Source organism: Netta rufina, assembly GCF_964035555.1.
Source record: "Netta rufina genome assembly, chromosome: 1".
Classification (NCBI taxonomy): domain Eukaryota; kingdom Metazoa; phylum Chordata; class Aves; order Anseriformes; family Anatidae; genus Netta; species Netta rufina.
In genome coordinates, this window is record NC_140123.1 from 165,101,431 (window position 1) to 165,122,525 (window position 21,095).

The 21,095-nt window shown below is 35.5% G+C and overlaps 1 protein-coding gene across 7 annotated transcripts in view; it reads left to right on the top strand.

Annotated features, from left to right (window-relative positions):
• PPP1R12A (protein phosphatase 1 regulatory subunit 12A) overlaps nt 1-21,095 on the top strand; it is a 124,253-nt gene that overhangs the window by 72,768 nt on the left and 30,390 nt on the right. For 2 of the 7 annotated variants that reach the window (XM_084305965.1, XM_084305966.1), the window contains exons 5-14: nt 1,841-1,985; nt 4,955-5,029; nt 5,458-5,546; nt 5,689-5,846; nt 10,109-10,236; nt 13,670-13,885; nt 14,668-14,762; nt 18,137-18,259; nt 20,121-20,282; nt 20,727-20,903. In XM_084305965.1, coding sequence (XP_084162091.1) covers nt 1,841-1,985; nt 4,955-5,029; nt 5,458-5,546; nt 5,689-5,846; nt 10,109-10,236; nt 13,670-13,885; nt 14,668-14,762; nt 18,137-18,259; nt 20,121-20,282; nt 20,727-20,903 — 1,368 coding nt within the window. Of the gene's footprint in view, nt 1-1,840; nt 1,986-4,954; nt 5,030-5,457; nt 5,547-5,688; nt 5,847-10,108; nt 10,237-13,190; nt 13,308-13,669; nt 13,886-14,667; nt 14,763-18,136; nt 18,260-20,120; nt 20,283-20,726; nt 20,904-21,095 lie in introns of all 7 variants that reach the window. The other 5 variants (XM_084305960.1, XM_084305961.1, XM_084305963.1 and 2 more) reach the window with 5 other exon arrangements.

Here is a 21,095-nt window from a genome sequence, read left to right on the forward strand (position 1 = left end):
TACAATCTGTAAAACTGTATTTTCCTCAGAATTTGATTTTAAGTTTTCAAGTACTCATAATTCATGATGCTGTTGATTTTCTAGATGTCATTCAAAATGTGAACACAGTGTACATATCGAGCCTTAATGCTCTGAAAGAAAGTTGACCAAAAAGCTTTCCATGTTTCTAAAGTCAACTCTATAAACAAGTTTAATTATTTTTATAATGCCAGTTAGCATTCTGGGTGAAGCATATTTTCACAATACCAGGTTTATTTGCATACATAGAGCAGAGTCTGTGATCCAGAGTAAAGGTTTTCAGACCTAAAAAATAGAGAATTTAGTTTTGTCTTTTGAGATTGTTGTTGAAAATCATGACTCTTGAAAGCTTTCATGGAAGGCTTCAGGCTTTTGGTGTCCCCTAATTCACCCGTAGCATTTCAGTAATACAATACAACACAAAGTATATGCAGTAACAGAGGTTTCATTTGTTTTTCATCAAAGCTCAGCTTTTAGTGAAGTACAGCATACTTAATACATTGTTTTACTGTGATTATAAATGTATTTGACTGCCTTGGCAGGACTAGTAAGTTATATATTGTATATATTGTAAAATTAATGAAGATGAGCACACACCCATGCTTAAGTATGGCTACCATTAAGGTTTGCAGAGTATTGTTCTGTGTCAACACCAAAGTTGACTGAAAATTGTTTTAATCACATTACATAGAATAGGAGTTCTGCTTCAAAAACAAACAAAACAAAACAAAACAAACAAAAACACACACACAAAAAAAAAAAACTGATGCTTCAACATGATAAAGAGAAATAATTCCGTTTGAAATAATAATTTGTACATTAAAATAGTGTGCATCTATAAGGGATTTATATCTTTAACTGTGAGGTTGGGTTGTAGTTGTTGTTTTTTAACCTTTGGCAGTTATTGTCTTTTTTGTAGTACAGTTTCTGTACTTTTCCTAGGAGGAGTAAAAATATATGTTGAGGCAATTTTCTTGATGGTTTCAAAATAGCAAAAAACCTGCTCTGTGTAGGAGGTAAGACTGCAAGACTTTGTGTGAAAGTTGACTCATTGGAGGATATTAGTATAAGTATATTGGCTCTTAAGAAACTGAGAGATTTTTATTAAAGAATACTTCACGATTATTTGATTTTTTAATAATTATTAAATAATTGTTTAAATAATTATTTTAATTAATAATTAATTTTTCAGCTCAGAGGGTCGAAAACCATTTACACAAAACAGTTTGTTGGGCTGAGTATGTTCAACAGGCACGACAGAGCCATACTGAATTTGCATGCTGCAGAGCAGGTCCTCCATTTAAGGAGCTCAGCCACCACTCAGAGACCAGTTGAAGTATGTAAACACTAGGCTGTTACAGCATCAAATGTTAGTGACAGGAGGAGATGCAAGCTTCAAGCAACTAATATTAAAATAGAAGGAAGTTTTAATAAGTTAACAGATTAGAACTGTGTATCTGACTTTTTTTGGCATTTTACAGCCTTTTTCTTAAAAAGACTTTTCACTATCACTGCACATAGAGAGAAAAATGCCTAGGAAGAAATGAAAAAGGGTAAATGAAAAAAAAAAAGAGAAATTAACAAATAAAATAGAAAAGGATATTTTTCCTGACTTTTCCTTAAAAGTAAAAATGCCCATTGAACAATGAGAAGGCAAATATTTCTGCGGGGAAATAAAATTAATGGCAGTAAACCAAATAAATACGTTTAGTTGACATTAATGAGAAAGGAGAAGAGTATTATTGTAGAATAATTAAATGATTTTATGACGGTTCAGCTATATGTCAGTAGTGTCGAGATCTAATTGTGTGTATTTCTTTAGGCTTTTAATACAGGCTCGCTATGATGTAAATATTAAAGATTATGATGGCTGGACACCACTTCATGCTGCTGCTCACTGGGGTAAAGAAGAAGCATGTCGCATTTTAGTGGAAAACCTTTGTGATATGGAGGCTGTCAACAAAGTGGTAGGATTTTTATGTAATCCTTGTCAAGATACAAAGTTCTGGTCTCTAAAGTGACTTTAGAAGCCAGGGTAAGAAAAGTGATGATAAACTGCTGTTTACTGTACATGGAGCTTTATATAATGCATGTTTTGTCAAAACAGCATGTTTGTGTTCAAAACTAAATTTCCTGATTGTCTAAATTAGTTTCTAGGCCAAGTTTATACTTACTTCTATATTAAATGATCCAAGTGATCATTTACAACAAAATTCAAAATAGAACAGTTTTACTGATATTTCAGAGGTACAAAATTAGTGACTAGATGGACTGCATAGAGGCAGTGTATTCAGTCAACATTTGTTTGCTGAATACGATGATGCCTTTGAGTAGTGTTGGGCATTAGCTTCTGCTTTTAACTCTTAAAAACAGCTTGTGTTGGAATACTAAAAAGTTACCACTAAGCTGCTTTGGGTGCACTCTAAGAAACTTCTAGGCATCTGTGGACTCCCTGGACATAACTTGGATGCTACCTAAGCTGTATTTCCTCGACCTCTACACAAAAGCTTTTGTAGTTTGTTGGCTTTGAAAGTTCTTGCTCCCAACAGAAAGAAAACATATTAATGACTCACAAAAATATATTAATGACTCACAAAGGTGTCACAAGGAGCTGAGACTCTTTGATGAACGGTGTAAGTGATGAAGCTCTCTTTCTTCTCTTTGCACCATGTTGTTCAGCTAGATTCTTAACTGCTCCCAATTTCTGTCAATATTGTATATCAACCAACTTTTAACATTGATTTTTTTTATAACTTTTTTAAGTTAATCATGGAAATAGGTAGAGATAGGCTCTTAATTAGGTCATGAATTTGCTAGTATCTATATAAAGGCAAAACTACTGCAGCTTAACATTTTTATTCTTTGTTGACTTCTTTTAGAAGTTCAGGTTGCTTATAGTAAAATGAAAGAAATCTGGAATTTCATTTCACACAGTCTCAACTCTGTTTCCTTATAATACTTACAGAGCTTCTTAAGATCAGGTATATAAATGTGTTTTGTGTCAGGTAATCAAAAGCTGCTGCAATTGAAGCCAGTTTAGCAGGCTATCTGTTAGACTTTCACAGGGATTTTGAAAATGTGGAGGGTGGTATTCCTGAAAGCACTGTCATAAACCTGTGTTCAGCTCACCTAGGACAAGATTAAGAAAAAAGGAGGTACAAAGAGATACGAGCTGTTTTATTTGTTGTATAGGCTTGTCCATGTAAGGTAGGAAAATTTTACCTGTTATGTTTTTAAGTAAGCCAGTACAGGTTTTTGCTTTAAGAGATGATGAAAATTAAGAATTCCACTGCATTTAGTTTCAGTTGTTAGGTGCTTAGCATCACAGAGATCTCAGCAATTATTGTTTAGGCACTTCACGTATTGACTTGAGGTAACTTCAGGTATTGACATCTACGGATTGAGTTTAGATAAAACCTTCCAACTACAACAGGGAAAAAAAAAAAGTTATTTTTTGTAAAGTGATGGCCATGATAGGCCTGATTTGATGTTTTTTGGAAATAAACCCACTTAATAGCTACCTAAAAATAGAAAGCTAGATTAAAAGCTGTAATCACAATGCAAGTATAAACTTGAGATAATTTTGTTTAGTTTCCAAGTTATTGCTGTGTTACACTATGTGGAATAGTTTGTGTCAGAGGACCTCAAGCTGTTTTGGGTAGTACTTGTTGAAAGGAGTGTGTGCTTCTGGTGTATGGTCAGAAGCTTTATAGATGAGAAAATTAGTGGTTTAAAGGTTTGTCCTTTCTAACCACTTAAGACAGACTTTGCAAAGTAATTGGGAGCATGTTTGTCCCTAGTTAACATTTTGACAGACTAAAATAGACAATGAGATAAATATGAACACATTTCATTATCTTTATAAGCTGCTGTGACCACTTTAAAATGACAGCTCTGTCTTTATTGCTGTTCTTTTGTACAGAAGTATTTACTTGACTAGTGTTGTCATCTCACCATATTTCAACATGTCCACCCAGCATGTTGATGCAGCTGCATTTGTACCAGTGGATGTATGACTTAACCTAGATCCCAACCTCACTTCGTTTAAATGCAGACTTACAAATACAAAACATTCTATTGCAGTCTTGAAGCAAGTAAGCTAGTCTTTCTTTGTAAAACTGTGAGATTCAGACTTTCTTGTCTTCACGTGGAGGTGAAGAAAAGGAGTTTTTGAAACCTTTACTAATTCTGACCTTAAAGATAGAATCTCTTGTCTTGTGGGCATCTGGCCTACTCAAGAATTGTAATGACTATGTAGATGTGAGGTACGGCAAGCCAAAGAAATTCTAACTAATGGCATTACTCTCTGTTAATGAATCACAGTGGGACATTTATTCAAGTACATCCCATGAAAATCACACACTAAGGGGGGTAGGAGCAAACAATTGTAGAGGATCTTTTCTAAAACAGAGTGGAAAATGTAAATACAGTTTTACTGCAAAAAATGTAGAAGTATGACTTCTTATGTTTTCTTAAATAATTTAAATTTCAAAAAATCAACTGTATATGGTAGTCTGAAGATGGATAGTGTACTAACTAGTTAGTGGCCATCCATACAATTTCTATTGGAATAGTTGTTTGGAACTAATGTTGTGAGCATTACATTCTTTCAGCCTGTTTTATTTTCCTTTCTAGTATTTAGTTTCCTTCAAAGGACAATAAAATTTTATTGAGTCATGTTTTTCTGTCTTAAAAGAAGTGTTTACTCATGAGGTATAGATGCTTCTGTTTCAATTAAAAAAAAAAAAAGTAATATTGCAAAATTGTTTTCAGTCACTGACAGACTAACAGTTTGCAATAGAGCTTGGCTTATGTGTTCTAATTTCTCTGTACAATTCTGTTTCTTACCGACATCATCAATGTGATAAGGCATCAAAATCTGTTATATTTAATTTCTACTGTACAAAACTGTGTTTTTTTTTCTCCCTTTCTCCAGGGCCAGACAGCATTTGATGTGGCAGATGAAGATATTCTAGGATATTTAGAAGAATTACAGAAGAAGCAGAATCTGGTAGGATTTTTGCATATGTATATGTTATACTTTATTATACATGTGATGATGGTGCACAGTTAGCTCAGAGTAGCATATAGATTAAAATCAAAGTTTTGATTTGGGGCTTCAATTCAGGTAATGCCAGTCATCTCAGCTCTTCTTTCAGGCCATTATTTGGTCAGCTACAGTCATCGGAAGGCTCTGGAAGATAGAAGGTGCTCTCCTACTTACTTTCTCCAGTAGGCATTTTATGACCTATTGCTTCTGCAATCAGCAACTCAATGGAAATAACAGTTTCTGAGATTTTAGAACATTGATATTTGACATTTTGAAAGTGTATGAACATACTAGCATTTTTTGTAGTTGAAGAAGAGTTCTCTCCACTAGTAATTTTGTCACATTGCTACCGTTCTACCAATTTAACTACATTATTCTATGTTTTGAAGCTTCATAGTGAAAAACGGGAAAAGAAATCTCCCCTAATTGAATCCACAGCCAACATGGATAATAATCAGACACAGAAAACATTCAAAAAGTAAGTAAACTAGGAAAAATTATGAGCTCTTAGTGAAACACATAACTTCACGAGCTGTCACAAGGTCCTACTTGACATGTTTTAATAAGTTTTTCAGGACTTAGTAAGTTTGGTGTTTTGTTTTGTTTTGTTTCAAATTCAGTAAGGAGACATTGATTATGGAACAAGAAAAGAATGCATCTAGTATAGAGTCTCTGGAGCATGAGAAAGCAGATGAAGAGGAAGAGGGAAAGAAGGATGAATCCAGTTGTTCTAGTGAAGAGGAGGAAGATGACGACTCAGAATCTGAAGCAGAGACAGGTATGTTGAGTATTGTCTAAGTTTTTGCTTTATTAATTTACTTATTTAATGTCATATGATGCATAGATAAGTGTATTAAGTTTCACTTCTGCATTTCACTAAGCTTCCAATCATTTTAAAGCACATTTATGTACGTCTGAAGTCAAGTCATGACAGAGATATCATAAGAGTGATTTTATTGATGGCTACTGAGGTTAAAGCAGATAATGCTTTAGACTTAGTTAACTGTCTATTTAACAGTTTATTTTCATTAAATTTTTGGAATATATAAGCCTTAAGCAGCATGTAAAAAAAACATTGACAAAGTTAGAAGGTCAAAGCAGAAATGAGAAATGAAGACTTTATTAGTAGTGTTTGCTTATGGATCTGGTACAGAGACTGGAACAGCAGGTGCACAAACATTCTTATTTGTTCTTGCCATCCTGAAGTAAAAACCAGTATAAGTATGACAATCTTAGATATTAGTAAAGTAATGGTGTTCAGACTTACTCTCGATTATGTACTGGGGAAAAAAAAAAAAAAAAAAAACCTTCAAAAGGTGTTATTTTAACATATGCTTCATATAAAACTTCATTTCCAGAGGAACGTTCTTGGAAAAGTTTGGAATTATATACAAAGAAACACATTACTCAGTACTTCTGAGAATAAGCTGAGTATTGATGTTTAAATTTATTCATGCAGCCTAGATGAGGGGAGACATTAAATGCTTTGCGTGTTTATGCATAGGTCTCTGGAAGTATTTAAAGGTGCCTGAGTCTCAAAGTCTGTGTATGGAAATTAGGTGGGAAAAAATGAGGAAAAAGAGAGAATGAAGCAGGGAGGTGAATAGAATTATAATCAAACAATGTAACCATGTGTTCTTATTTCACCATTAATAACTTTCCAGATTTATAAATCTTTCGTATACTTATCGTTAAATATAGAAAAGTACCCTTGTGTTTGAAATTAAAAAAAAAAATAAATCCTGCATTTATTCACATATTATTATTCCTTCTTATTTGTCCTTCTATATTTTTCCTTCCGTTGCTTGTATAGGTTTTCAGTTCTTGACTGCTGTTGTGACTGATTAAATTTCAAAAATAGCAGTTATTTTCCTTCTTTTCATTATGGGATGTGCATATTCTAGTGCAGCGTGAGACTTGCACTCAGGATCTTTGAAAGGCAAGCTACTTATGCTGTTACAGCTGGTAGGAGCATACATTGAATTTACCATGAAGTTACAGGCACATTCAACACTGCTTTATTTGTAAAAATTTGTGGGTATTGCTATACTGTAGTTATTGTTTTTATCCATATAGGGAAAAATCTGTTGTAGAAGAAGAGATGGAAACTCTTGCAGATTTTTACCAGTCCTATCCAATTTTCAGATTATTTTTTTCCTGGTACCTGGAAGGTCTGGTACTGATCTGAAATCCAAGAAAGTAAAATACATTGCATTCTGAGGATAATGAGGCTTACCTTTGCTCTTTCTTTAACTTTTGTCTAGGTTTCCTTGATAACCTTCAGGGAAGCTGAATCTTTCCTCTAGAGCATTTCGAATAATTCCCTTGGTCAACAGCTTGCTCTTCAGTGGAATTTAGCTTTTTTTCTTCCTGAAAGATTATCAGAGACTTAAAGCAAATAATGATGTAAGAACAGCACAGCTTTTGAATTAGAATTTAGAATTGCGGTGCAGTAACATAATAGACAGATGCAGATAGCATTACAAATGTCTTGTTAATATTTCATAGTTATGCTTGTTAAAATGCGTAAACCTATTTTCATCATGTTAGTTCTCATTTTAAAGCATATTTTCTAATTTATTCACCTGAAATAGTAAGGTTAGAGAGTGATTTTAGAGCTAATCAGTATATCATAAATACTTGATGTAGGCAGAAACAAAAATGAATTGTGAAACCAAACATTCTGTTTGCTTTAATTATTTTTGTATTTTGAAAGAAACCAACATCTCAGTAATAAGCAGGAACAAAAGTCTGTCACGCTTTGTAATTATTCTGTCACCTTAGTGTACTTGCATCCCTTGCTTGCAGAGACTGAACTTGGATAAACTCAGAACACTTACGATACATAACATGTAGTACTTTCTCAGTAACTGGACTAACTGTAATGTCTCCTGAACTTTATGACTCTGGTAACTGTGTTCTCTTCGTTACCAGTAGATAGTTTGTGCCAGGAAAATTTGACTGTGACACAAGAATTAATTTATGTAAACTTTGGTTTTTTAATATCAACAAAGCTTTATCATACTTTATTTGGCAAGCCAGACTTTAAGCTTTTCCCTGTAGAACTGCATCTCTAAATTCCAAGCTTGTGCTTTCCTTTTTTTCCCATTATTCAGCTTAAGGTAGTTAAAATCTTAAGCTTAGGAAGAGCATTCTAGCTGTAAAATATTTTAATGTCATTCAGTATTCTGAGGTATTGGAAACTGTATGGTTTCTAATCTGTTGGGTTATTTGAAATGTTTTCCTAAAAATTCTGTTCTGATTCATTGATTATGTGGGTATACAGCTTCACAACAAATACATTACTCCGTAAGACCAAGCAGGAAAATATGAATTCAAAACTAGCATCTCCTAAAGGACAAGAAAACACGCTAAAAATAAACAAAACTTTCAGCAATTCAGTTTTTAAACATACTTCCTTTGAGTTCTGTTCTGTTTCTTGAAAATTAGCTCAGCCATTCATGGTACTGCGTTCTGCCCGTCCTTGAAATAATTTCAGAATGCTGTTGTGAAAAATGCATTTTCTTCTTTGTGCTTTCACTCCTGTTTTTTTTTTTTTACTGTGTATCTTAAAGCTGTATTACTTGTTTACAAACTTCCAGCAGATCTGCTTGTACATCTGTAAACCTTTTTCAGTTCATACTGTCAGCCCACATTGCCCCATTGAACATTTTATCACCATGACCCAGAAGTTTAAAACCATTTAATTCCCCTTGTGTTTAAAAGAGCTTTCTATTAAGTTTAGTTAGTCGTGCAAGCTGGTTTTTTTATGTATTTTTGTTTTCTGCGTAACTGATTCTTCAAAATATCTGTTAAACTATATCCATAAGCAAGTGTGTAACAGTAATAGCTTTAAGTGTGTGATTTCAAATCATACCATTGATAGTTCTCTGAATGTGAATGGTAGATATGAGAACGCTATAAAAATGTTGCACACTCTTAAAATGGGTCATGTAGTGACAGGACTAGAGGCTATGATTTTAAACTGAAAGAGGGTAGTTTTTAGATTAGATATAAGGAAGACATTCTTTGCTCAGAGGACAGTGAGGCACTGGCTCAGGTTGCCCAGAGCAGCTGTGGATGCCCCATCCCTGCAGGTGCTCAAGGCCAGGCTGGATGGGGCTTTGGGCAACCTGGGCTGGTGGGAGGTGTCCCTGCCCATGGCAGGGGGTTGGAACTGGGTGGTCTTTAAGGTCCCTTCCAACACAAACAATGCTGGGATTCTGTGGCTACGAAGCTCAAGCAAGTGAATGACAACAGTTGGATGACAACCAGGATATTATATGTGTTTGTATAAGAGGAATTAAGCTACACAGCAGAAGGCATGGGCAGGGAAAGACAGTGCAGAAGAGGTCAGAGAAGGTAGGCGGTGAAACTTACATAAGAAAAACAAGGGAGGAAGAAGGAAGGAAGCAAATGGACTCTGATTGTTTCTCCAAGGAAGAGCAAGTTCCTGCCTCAGCTAAATTCTTCTGGTCAGAGTCCCTGGCTAGATTCTCTATGCAGTTAATTATTTCTTTATCCTCAACATACACATTTATTCAAGAATAAATGTTTTACTTTGAATTAGTATCTTCTGTAGTTCAAATTAACTATTACGTGCCAATGTACCTCCCGCTGATTAACCAACTGCTAAAGTACAGTTTGCCTAGAGAGGTTGTGGCACCTCTGAAGGTTTTCAAGACCTGGCTCATCAAAGCCCTGAGCAGCCTGGTCTGTATGTAATGCTGACCCTGCTATGAGCAGGAGGTTGAATTAGGTCACTTTCACTCTGAAAGAGTGTGGTTCTGTCTCTGCATCTCTGAGTGTTTTAATAATTCCTGAAGAATGAAAATAAGTAAAAAAATATATGTATGAGCATTATGGAAAGAAGATGAACCTAAGATACAGTGGGAGGGAAAGGGAAAATACTGAGGGATAAATAATATTGTTGGGAAAGCTGACTGACAAACTTGCTCAAAAGAAATTCAACTCTGTGTTGTAGAAGTGAGGGAGTTATGAGTGAAAAATGAAAATGAGAATCTTGTAAATATTTTTCAGATAAGACCAAAACCTTGGCAGGTGTAACTAATAATGCAAATACCACAAGTACACAAGCATCATCAGTGGCTGTGACAGCACCTTCGGTAGCTGGTGGTCAAGGGACGCCCACATCACCTATTAAGAAGGTAAAATAAAATACTTTTCTTGTTGTGATTTTAGATTTCTGTTCTTTGTAAGCATACATTTTTTGATATTTGTATAAAATTGAATTGTGTTATCCAGTGATGAAAATATGAATAGATTCCTAACATATTTTGTTTTTCTGCAGAAACTGTGTTCAATTTTTGTAAATTTTTAAATTTGAGTGAACAGTTTTGATTCTAAACAGGAATCTAAAATATATAGCTACAATGTAGCTGAACACGAGATCCATTTAAAAAAGCAAAATCCTGTTGCACAGTGACTGTAATTCTTGTGTTTGTTGTGTTTTTTTTTTCTGAAGCTAAACTTCATTGTTCAAAAGTATTTTTTTTAATGCCAAATGCCTCCTAAAGTTTTAGAATCTACTGTCACTCCTAAGGCAAGAAGCCTTAGCAAGAAGTATGACTGAGGTACTTTTGAGAGTCCTTAGAAACATTCAGCTAGTGCTAGAAGTTGAAAATGATAGGCACAGAAATTGAAAATGATATTTGAACTAAGAAAATGCTGTAGGTTCTAGCCCTGATTTCAGTGTGGTTAGGATCTAATGGAAGAACCAGAGGATTGGAGCACATAATTTGTGATTAGTGCAAATAATTTGTCTCAAAAACATAGCCATCAAAGCCATATTGCTTATAGGAAGCTTGATTTGAAAAGTTAGTTGGAATGAATCTTGGGTTTGCTTGTCAAAAGGGAGATCTGTATGCCTGGAGAAAAAAAAAATTACAATAGATACTATACAGTCACGAGGTTGTATGCAAGTCAATCATTCAGAATATATAAACAAACTGGATAGCAAGCCAGTAGGGCTTCCTTTGTCATCCCTTACAAGTTTTCTTCACATGTCATAATCAAAGCTTAACCCTCTACAGATGTTTCTGAAAAAATTTGACTATGATACACTGAATCCACATCAGAGAGGGAAGACTTACTATAGGGGGAATATTATGTATTGCATTTAGCTTCCTGGCACTTACTGGAGTTGTGCTTTCATATACACGATGGAACCTAATAATAATTAATCTTAAAAAGCATAGGTTAGAACCTAATGGTTAGCACCTTTTCATGTAAAAGATAAAGGGAATGTATTTTAAATCTCCCAACAGCATCATATTATGCTATACTGTGCAAAAGGGTTGGGCCAGCTTTCCTAATCCTAAAAGCTGCTTTATAAAAATCATCATGACTGATGTCCACAAGATTTCTCTTAAAAAAAAAGCATTAAGAGCAAAAGGTAATTGTGGGCATGGCTCACTGGCAGGAATGACTACTGTTTCCCCTCTCTGAGCCCTTGTGGCTGGGCAAACAACTAGATTCCAGGGTGATCTTGTGATGTTAATCTAAACAGTTTGCACTGGCTGAGTTAGGAGTTACGGTTCTCTGTTATGGGAGAACAAGAGTTGCTCAAGAGCTGCAGAGAACTCAAGAGCTGCAAGTTTTCCATGCAAACCGTAGCAAATGGGGCTCTCAAACCATAGCAAATGGGTTCTGGGGGAAGGGAAGACATTGTGAGGAATTTCTGGTTTGCCAACTGTACTTAACTGTAGAGAACACAAACATACAGTGTGAAGTTAACTTCAGGGAAACAGGCCTACTGTATAGTTTATCTTTTTGAAGTCAGTTTAGTAATACAAGCATTTCTGACAGTTTTTCAGTTCAACCAATATTCTCTCCACCCAGTTTTTGCACTGGAATTAGTTATGTTTGCATGCTTCATATTCTAAGGTATCTAATACTTCAAGTATTTCATTTTTCTTGAAATTGAGCAGTGAAAGTTTCCAGCTTGTGCTTTTCAATCCATTTATTTCATACTATGCAGAAGTCTTCTGAGCTATATGACCTTCAGTGGCAGGATGTTATCAAATCATTGCATGCTTGGGGTATGGCTTGGTATTCCAGAGTTGAATGTTCAGTTATACAGAATTTTTTCTTGGTACATGATTAAATTATGATGTATGAAAAAGTTCTGATAAGAAGAAGTAAGTATGATTTTAAGCTAATTGAAAAACTTTTGCAAATCAGCAACATATTGGCATTTAGTTTGTTCTAATTTTATTGTGCAGTAACTAATAGTTTATCTTATTTTTCCGTCTTTGAGGCAAAAAGTGCAGGTTAAAAGTACACTGCAGTTATCTTTCTACAATTAAATATAAAGACTCTGGGTCTTCTGTATTTACAAAATAAATGCCTGTTTATATTGAGGCTGATCATTTTGTAAAATGGTATGCATGTATGACTTGGAGAAGCAGTTGCAGCTCATGTCAATGAACAAACAGGATTTAAACTGTTATTACTAAAAAAGGTAGAACAGAGCTGGTACACGTACAAGTTGCCTTGAACCTACTCTTGCACCTGCTTCTTCAGGTTTGCAACATCTGTGCTACTTCAGTTACTCTTCTGATTTTACACCATAGGTGTCTGAACCATATGTTGCTCACAGCAGTGTGCTAAGCTTGAACTTGGGTTTTCCTCAATCGTTGTCACATTCAGTAATGTTACTTTCTGTCTGAGGACACTAAACTTGGGCAAGTGTGTGAGTAAAGGTGTGGGTTTGATAGCTAAGCTAGCATGTGATCATATTAAGAGATCTGAACGTAATATGAAAGAAGATCAGAAAGGTAATGAATATGTTAGTGTGAATCTTGTAATATTCTCCAGCATATGATGATTTAGGCACGAACCTGTTAGGTCTACAGGCTTTGCTGTCCTATTCTATGCAAACTGTAGTTCTGTCACTGAGCTAGCTAAACATGTTGTGCTGTGTTTAATAAGAATCTGTTACTAAAGTTGTAATTGTCTTTCTGCTTTTTGGTATTATGTGGTGTAATGAAGAGCTACATGACATAAGCGTGGGAACAAACTATGTGCTTTTGAAACAACCTTCTGTTTCTATTTTCTGTTCTTTCAATCTTCATCTTTGTCTTGTCTTAATTGGCTTTAGTATGATTTCATTCCTCCTATCATGCCTGTCGTGGAGTCAGTAGATCCTGCATCATGGAGGCAGGGCTTGCGCAAAACTGGCATTGTTCTTGTGCCCAATAAGGGTGAAAAATCCATGGTGAGGTTCTGGTGTGCACAGGTTTGTGTATAGGTTGCAAAATAACATATTTAATCAAAGTGTTGATACCAGATCTGCATGGTTTTAAGTTTGCATCTCCTGACCACGGTGTTTATTACAAAGTGTGAGTTTTTATAATCTAACTTCTAGAGGACTAGTATTCCTTGACCAGTTTTATGTTTCTTATCTCATTAACTAATTCAAGAGAAGAGCGTGTAGGTTTTCTTTCACCTTAACTCCCCTAAGAATTCAGTATTTCCATGATTATTAAAAGTAATTGTGTTCTCAAATCTCTGCAAAGATCATGTATTACCACTGATAATGCAAATTAATAGCCTTTAATTTGCTGCTGTGTTTTACAGTTTCCAACATCTACAAGCAAGGTTTCTCCCAAAGAAGAAGAGAGGAAAGATGAATCTCCTGCTTCATGGAGGTTAGGTCTTAGAAAAACTGGTAGTTATGGTGCACTTGCAGAGATTACTGCTTCCAAAGAAGCTCAGAAAGAAAAGGACGCTGCAGGTGTTATGCGTTCTGCTTCAAGTCCTAGACTTTCCTCTTCGTTGGACAACAAAGAGAAGGTAATCTTTTTCAGTGTGAAACAGCATTTTGAGGAACTTTGCTTAGCGTAGGTGTTTGTTGTAAAAGGAAGACATTCTCTTTAGAGTTTACTGCTCATTTATTCTTTACTAAAATTCTGAACTGTTAAATTATATATGCTTCTGTGTAGTACTTTAGAAGTACAATATGCACCTTCACTGTCTGGTGACCTGGCACATGGGTCTGGGGCTTTTCCCTTTCTGGGACTTTCACTGGCAGTAGTAGTATTTTTTACAGTTAAGGGAGACCAGAGGGTTGACAGTTTTGACATCATTTGGAGAGCAGTGTTGATAGAATCGTCTGAAAAAGGAAGCTGTTTTTGTATTCTGTAGTCTTTTTTTATTTACAAAACTTTAATTGCATAATTAAACACAAATGTACTGCAGTCCTTAGCAAAGGACTAATTTGGAACAGGTATGCATATAACATATGGTTCTTTTTCAAGTACGAATGTTCAAATCTGTGTTGGGGATAGGGAATAATACTGAACTATACCATGTAAAAATACTGAAATAGTTGTTTTCAGTAAGCAGTTTTCTTTTTCTTGCAGTTTAAACGGAAATCAAATCATTTGCATAACTAGCATGAAAACATAAACAGTTCCCTTTACCTGTTTTAGTCTTTATGATATTTAACTAAAGCTTAAAACTCATTTTTATAATTGGGTCACAACAAATACAGATGAAATTTTCATAATGATGATTTTCCAGCTTATAGTTCTATAATCAATGATAGTAGCACTTAGTAAAAATATGTCTTTCAGGAGAAAGATGGAAAAGGAACTAGACTTGCATATGTTGCACCTACAATACCAAGACGACTGGCCAGTACCTCTGACATTGATGAAAAAGAAAACAGGTGACTCTAAATTTATAATTGCTTTTAAATATAAAATTATGTGACTTTAGAGTGGCTGACAAACTTGCAGATATGAAGATAATGCTGGTTTATAGCATTATACTTTTCCATAGATTATGCTAATCTGTAGAGTAGTCCCAAAGGTTTTTGATTTTGTAAATCATAAATTATTTTGTTACAGGAGCTGATCTGGTCATTGAGTGTTGTCATTTTAGGGGAGAAAATAAATGCAAAATTAAAAAAAAATTAAACTTTAAACTATTGAAGGGTACTGAAAGAATTTTACTGATTTGTCTTGACCCATCTGGTGCGGATATTGGGATTCATTATTCTGCTGAAAAAAATATTTTTCTTATAGTGCTTGGTAAAACTATATCATGCGTCAGCAGCTGTTTGCAGAAATCATAGTGGTTCTTTTGTAGCTTTCACTTCTATTTTTCTTGTTTGCATGTTGGCCTTTTATCTTCTTTTGGGAATACTCTCTTTACTGATATTTTTTATTCAGCTTTCAGTATAAAGGGAATAAAAAGTTCAGGTGCATAGGCCTGTCACCTGTTAGTATTTGGAGTGCTTTCATGACATATTTACATTGTCAGAACCTTCCAATTTTTCACTTCTCTCTTTTATTGCGGTTCTACTTGGCTGCTTTCTTGAGTTTCAATATATTATACATAGTACAAAATGTTAAGTGTTGTTTCTGTCAGATTGTGTCTAGATAGCTGAATTTTGGATGACCTGAAATGAAAATACTTCTCATTGCTCCACAATAATCATTATCTATAAGACTGACAAATCTCCGTATGTCTGAAGAGGAGTTTTTTTGTTGCTACTGTTGAGAACGTTTCAGTTCGGAGAAAACACGAGATAAATGCTGTTTTCTCTTAAGCTTGCAGAATGCTGTTGCTTAAGTTCAGTGTCTGGGTGACAAATTCTGTTTTGAAACAGGAATATTCCAGATCTCATACTCCCCTGAAGTTCAGCTTAGTTTGTTGGCATCTGTTTTGTTACATCCTGGTTGAGTCTGTGATCTTAAGGAACACGGACCTGGCAAATGGCAAAGTCAGGACCTTGAACTTGCACAGAGCAAACTTCCAACTGTTTGTTCCAGTGGATGAGATCCCCTGGAAGACTGTCATAAGGGACAAAGGATTTGAATAGAGGTGGCAACTCGTTAAGGATGCCTTAGAGACCAAGAGCTCTTCCATCCACATGTGTAAGAAAGCGAGCAGGGAGGCCAAGAAGCCTGGATGGCTGAGCAAGGACCTGTTGCTCAGACTGAGGTATAAGAAGGAGATGCACAGGCAGTGGAAGTAGGGACATGTGGCCTGGGTACAGGGAGTACAGAGTACAGGGATGCCCCATCCCTAGAGGTGTTCAAGATCAGGGTGGATGAGGCCTTGGGCAACCTGATCTAGTGGGTGGCATCTCTGCCTGTGCAGGGTGGTTGGAACCGGATGGTCTTTAAGTTCTTTTTCAACCCAAGCCATTCTATCATTCTACTATATTCTTATTTGAAGTTGAGTTCATTAATCAGTTTTGGTTTGTTTATAACAGATTGTTCTTATTTCATGTTTTATTCTTTTAAGAGCTTCTCAAATGACTTTCTGAAACTGTCTTGACCAGGTGATAACTTAAGATTGGGATAAATACTTAATTATAATTTTATTTCTTCAATTTTTTTATTGTTTGTAACAAAGGGATTAAATGTTGGTGCAGTGTTGAGGTTTATTTAGTCTCTTTGGCATACCGTCATGACGTACTCACAGACACAGTTCCAAAAGTGGGTACCAGCAATACTATGTTTTTCCTCATATGTATTGGGTGACCTGAGATCAGTGTCATTAGTCCTGACAGTGTTGTCTGAGCAGTTGACCTGAGAATATTCTTCATTCCTTGGTGTATGAAAGGCGAAGAGTGCTTTTAGGCCAGCCTTTCTAGGCACCAGTACTTTGCCTAGTGTATGACTTGGCAGACAACCCAGCTTATTTATTTAAAACCATCAGAGATTTTTGACTTTTAGTCTGACCTTTTTTATGGTGACTAATTTAACTCTCTGCCTTACAGATCCATTAATTAATTAATAAGGGTTCTGTCCTTGTCCCAGATCCCTATCCTTGTTGCTTAGCTTAATGCAGTGTTCTTGTTCCACCTGTCTGAACACCTGCTTGTCTAGATAATAGATGATGTCGTGTAATCCATCTAACTTCCTACTGTGAGTAATGGAAAGGACTTCCAGATGAATCCTAGTTGGGCCTTTAGATAAACAAATCTTAGACATCCAGCCTCAGAAGTTTAGCCAATGCTACAAGAAGAGTGCTGAAGTCTGTAGAGTCTTGGCAAAGCTAAACCTTCAGCAATTATTAAAATTTGTCATGCAGCGGGACTTACTTAGGATGTATGGTAGGCAATATCTCAGAATTAGTGTTTCTCTTTGTTTGTAAGACATAGCATTGCATCGGACTGCGTTTGATCCTTTTCTGAGGTTGTTTGCAACCACAGAAATACCGCCATTCATTTTTGTGCAAAAGGATATATTGGGAGTAAGTTCTGAAGTTCACAAGTATCTTGAACATGAAACACCTCTTTACAAGGTTTTATTTTCCCTCACATATACAGTAGCCTTTTATATATAGTTTTGTGCAAGACATTTCTTTCTTCCTTCTATGTGAACTTTACTTCAGATCTTGAGCTTATGTTAGACACTGAGTTTTTTGTATTAGTATCAGTTTTCAGAGCCATTTTTCTAAGCAGATTTTTGCAAGGTTATTTCTTGCTGCTATAAACTGCAACAACAGAATGGAAATTCCTCATGACTAAAGTAATGTCAGCTAGTGATATGTGGCAGGCCACTCAGGAATGGCTACTGCGGACCTGTTTACACTAGCCTACAATATCATGAGTTCTAAAGAGAAGTCAGCTTTTGAACTTCTTATTATAACATCCACAAATGAATAATCCTATGAAACCAACTTCTAAAATCACAAGGTAGTTTTCCCTTGATTGCACTGGATTATCGCAGGAGCAAACGAAGAAGCCTCTTGATCCTTTTTGGAGGGAAATAAAGCCAACAATGATCACAAATAAAAGCTGATGTTTGACTTCCTATTGATTAAATCCCCTTTAACAGTATTTTTCTGAAACTTCTTTTCTATTATACTTCAAGCAATGTTAATATGAATCTGATATTTTTCTACAGGAGCTTGAAAATTACTGTATGTATCAGGTCACTTTATTCCTGTTCTGCATTGTTACGTTTATTTTAAATGCATTATCCACACACAAGTTTTTCATCTTTAATTTGAAACTCATTTTCAGCTTGCATCAAAATCAAACTGCTTTAATATGAGTGTGCTAAATTAAAATCTTATTTACAGGGACTCGTCTGCTAGCTCAATACGTGGTGGTAGTTCCTATGCAAGGAGAAAATGGGAGGAAGATGTCAAGAAAAACAGTTTGAATGAAGGTCCTACATCATTAAACACAAGTTATCAAAGAAGGTGTGGGATTTTCTCTTGTTTTAAAATCAAAATAATTTTACAAATCAAAAGAAAAAAAAATAATTCCTGAATCCTTAACTTCGTAAGGACAGTTGAAAATTGAATGGTGACATGTTAAAATGGCGTTCATAGTAATCACAAAGTATGTACTTAAGCTGAGGTACAAGCTCATGTGCTTGTTTTAAAGCTACGCCATTTTACCAGCTTAGAGTGTTATAGCAACTGCTATATAAAGTTATATGCTTTTTTATTCCTATTGTTTATTTCAGTTTGAGATTATTTTGACTCCTTCCAGATGTGATCAGGAACCAAAGATAACTATTTTAGCTGTTGGAATAGTAGTTCTGCCTGATATCTGAAAAGAAGAGGGAAAAAATGCTGAATTCTGCTAGTGATAGTATCAGAGGTCTTGGTCTGCTGTCCACAGTGGTAGGCCATGCCTACCTTGAGTATCGCCATCATAGAATGCAAACGTAAAACTAAAACTCACTTGAAGGTAAACTAAATTATGATGAATATGAACATAATTTTCAGGTCTACATGGTTCTCATCTTGCAGGATTTTCTCAGAATGGATCATATCCAGGAATTAATACATGACTCATTTTACTGTGTAGTTTCAGTGAAGCTAATTGAGTGAAGTTTTTCATTGATATTAATGAAGTGGGCAATAAATATCTTAAATGAATAGATCAAAAGTTTGACATTCAGGTAGCTAAGCTGTATACTGATACATGCTGATGACGTACATGGTGATGGATGCTATCTTTTTCAGTCCTGACATTGATGTGTTTTCAGTAGCATGTAGTCAGGCTGTTTCATACAGTACAGTACATCTTAGATCTTTGCTAACCTCTTGCCTTAAAAAGAAAACTAAGTTTTCTTAACATTGAGTGTAGGAGAAATACTGCACAGATTTCACATTCTGGGTGGAAAATATTAACAGTTTGATTTACGAAAACTATTGTTGCATGATAGCTTTTATCAGTATTGTGCTCCAGACTTCAAACACCATGTACATATCCCTTTAATGTGGTACATGGTGTTTTAATTGTGCATTTCCTTAGTTGTTCTTGTACAAATGTTTTTTTCTTGGCCGTTTTAGAATTGATAGCAAAAGAAAGAAAGATCAGTAGCAGAATGACAAACAGCCCTTTTTCCTTACATCTTTTCTAGTTAGCGATGCGATGTTCTGTTGCTCCTAACTGTGGGTTCTAATGTTTACACACGAAAACATCCTGTCTTGGTAATGTAAAATATGTTCAGCCAGAACCAGTGGGATAAAAACGTGGAAACGTGTGGATCATCGTTACAACTAGAAGAGCAAGGGAAAAGCATGGGTGGGAGGGTTAATCTTTCTGGGAGTGATGTGAGGTTTTTGTTTGTTTGTTTGTTTGCTTGTTTCTTTAAAAAGGACGTCTGCTGAAAATTGTTACAGGAGTGATATTAATGACATTTTCTTTTCTGACAAGCTGTGGAGTAAAGTTCTGTATTTTCAGAGGTCTTCAGTGTGGGTGAAAGAGCAGCTTAAAAATGGAATGTTGAGGGCTCTGTGTGAGTATTTTGGTAGATGCAATCAAGACAAGTATCAACCAGTGAGATGCTACTTTATCTCCCATTACTGTGGAGGAATGGTCAGGTCTGTTACTTTCAGAAGTTGAAGTTATAAGTCCTTCTCGATGAATTAATGAAGAAAATGGCGTTTGGAAAAGCTTCTTTTGCCCAAAAAGTTTCCAGAACTCAACTGAAACATAGAATAGACAGGCAGAAGTTCAATGGATCATTCACAGCTTTGTGATATTTTAATGAACAAAGAAAGATAAGTCATACAAATGTATTCACTGTAAATGTCTCTCCTTCAGTGGCTCCTTTGGTAGAAGACAAGATGATTTGATTAGTTCTAATGTTCCAAGTACTGCATCAACAGTTACCTCGTCCGCTGGTCTTCAGAAAACACTGCCCGCCAGCGCAAACACTACTACAAAGAGTACAACGGGTTCTACTTCAGCAGGTGTACCAAGCAGGTAATGCCACCAGTATATTCTTTGTTGTTCTTTTTTTGTCAGGTCTACTATGTGCTTATGTACGTGCATGCGTTCTTGTTTAGTAGATCATGGGGCTCTGGATTTTTTCACTTTCCTGTTCAATTTCTTTTAATTTTACACGATTTGGCTCAAATTATGCATGGCTTTCTACTGTAAAGTGACAGCCATGTTGTTATAAATAAATAAATCCAATATTCGAATCGAAGGGTGAAGAATAAGAATCCAATTACTGTGAACCATTCAATTCCTAATTCATTCAATTTAATAGCTCAAGTTGAGCTTTCACTGTAGAGACATTTCTCAGTTTGCTTTTAAAAAAAATCCGTCCCTCAAGTTACATGTTATTAGTTGTTTAGTAAAGTGCTTTCATTGTTTAGCTGTTTCCTTTTCTCTTTTTTTGTGTTGCTGCTTGTTATGCTGTAGTACCTCAAATCGTTTGTGGGCTGAGGATAGTACTGAGAAAGAAAAGGAAAATGTTCCTACAGCAGTGACGGTTCCTGTTGCACCATCTGTTGTAAATGCTGCGGCCACTACCACAGCCATGACTACAGCTACTTCTGGCACTGTGTCCTCAACATCAGAGGTCAGGGAGAGACGGAGGTGTGTAAAGGTCCTAAGAGTAATGTTGCTCTTGTACAAAAATAATCTTTTTTTTTCTTATTTAAAGGAACGTGTTGGTTACCACAAATTTGGATAGTACAGTATGTAAAGCAGTGGTATTTGCTTGCTGTTTATTGAAACAACTACCAAGATGCCTCAATTTATCCATTGATAGATCTCATCCATGAAACT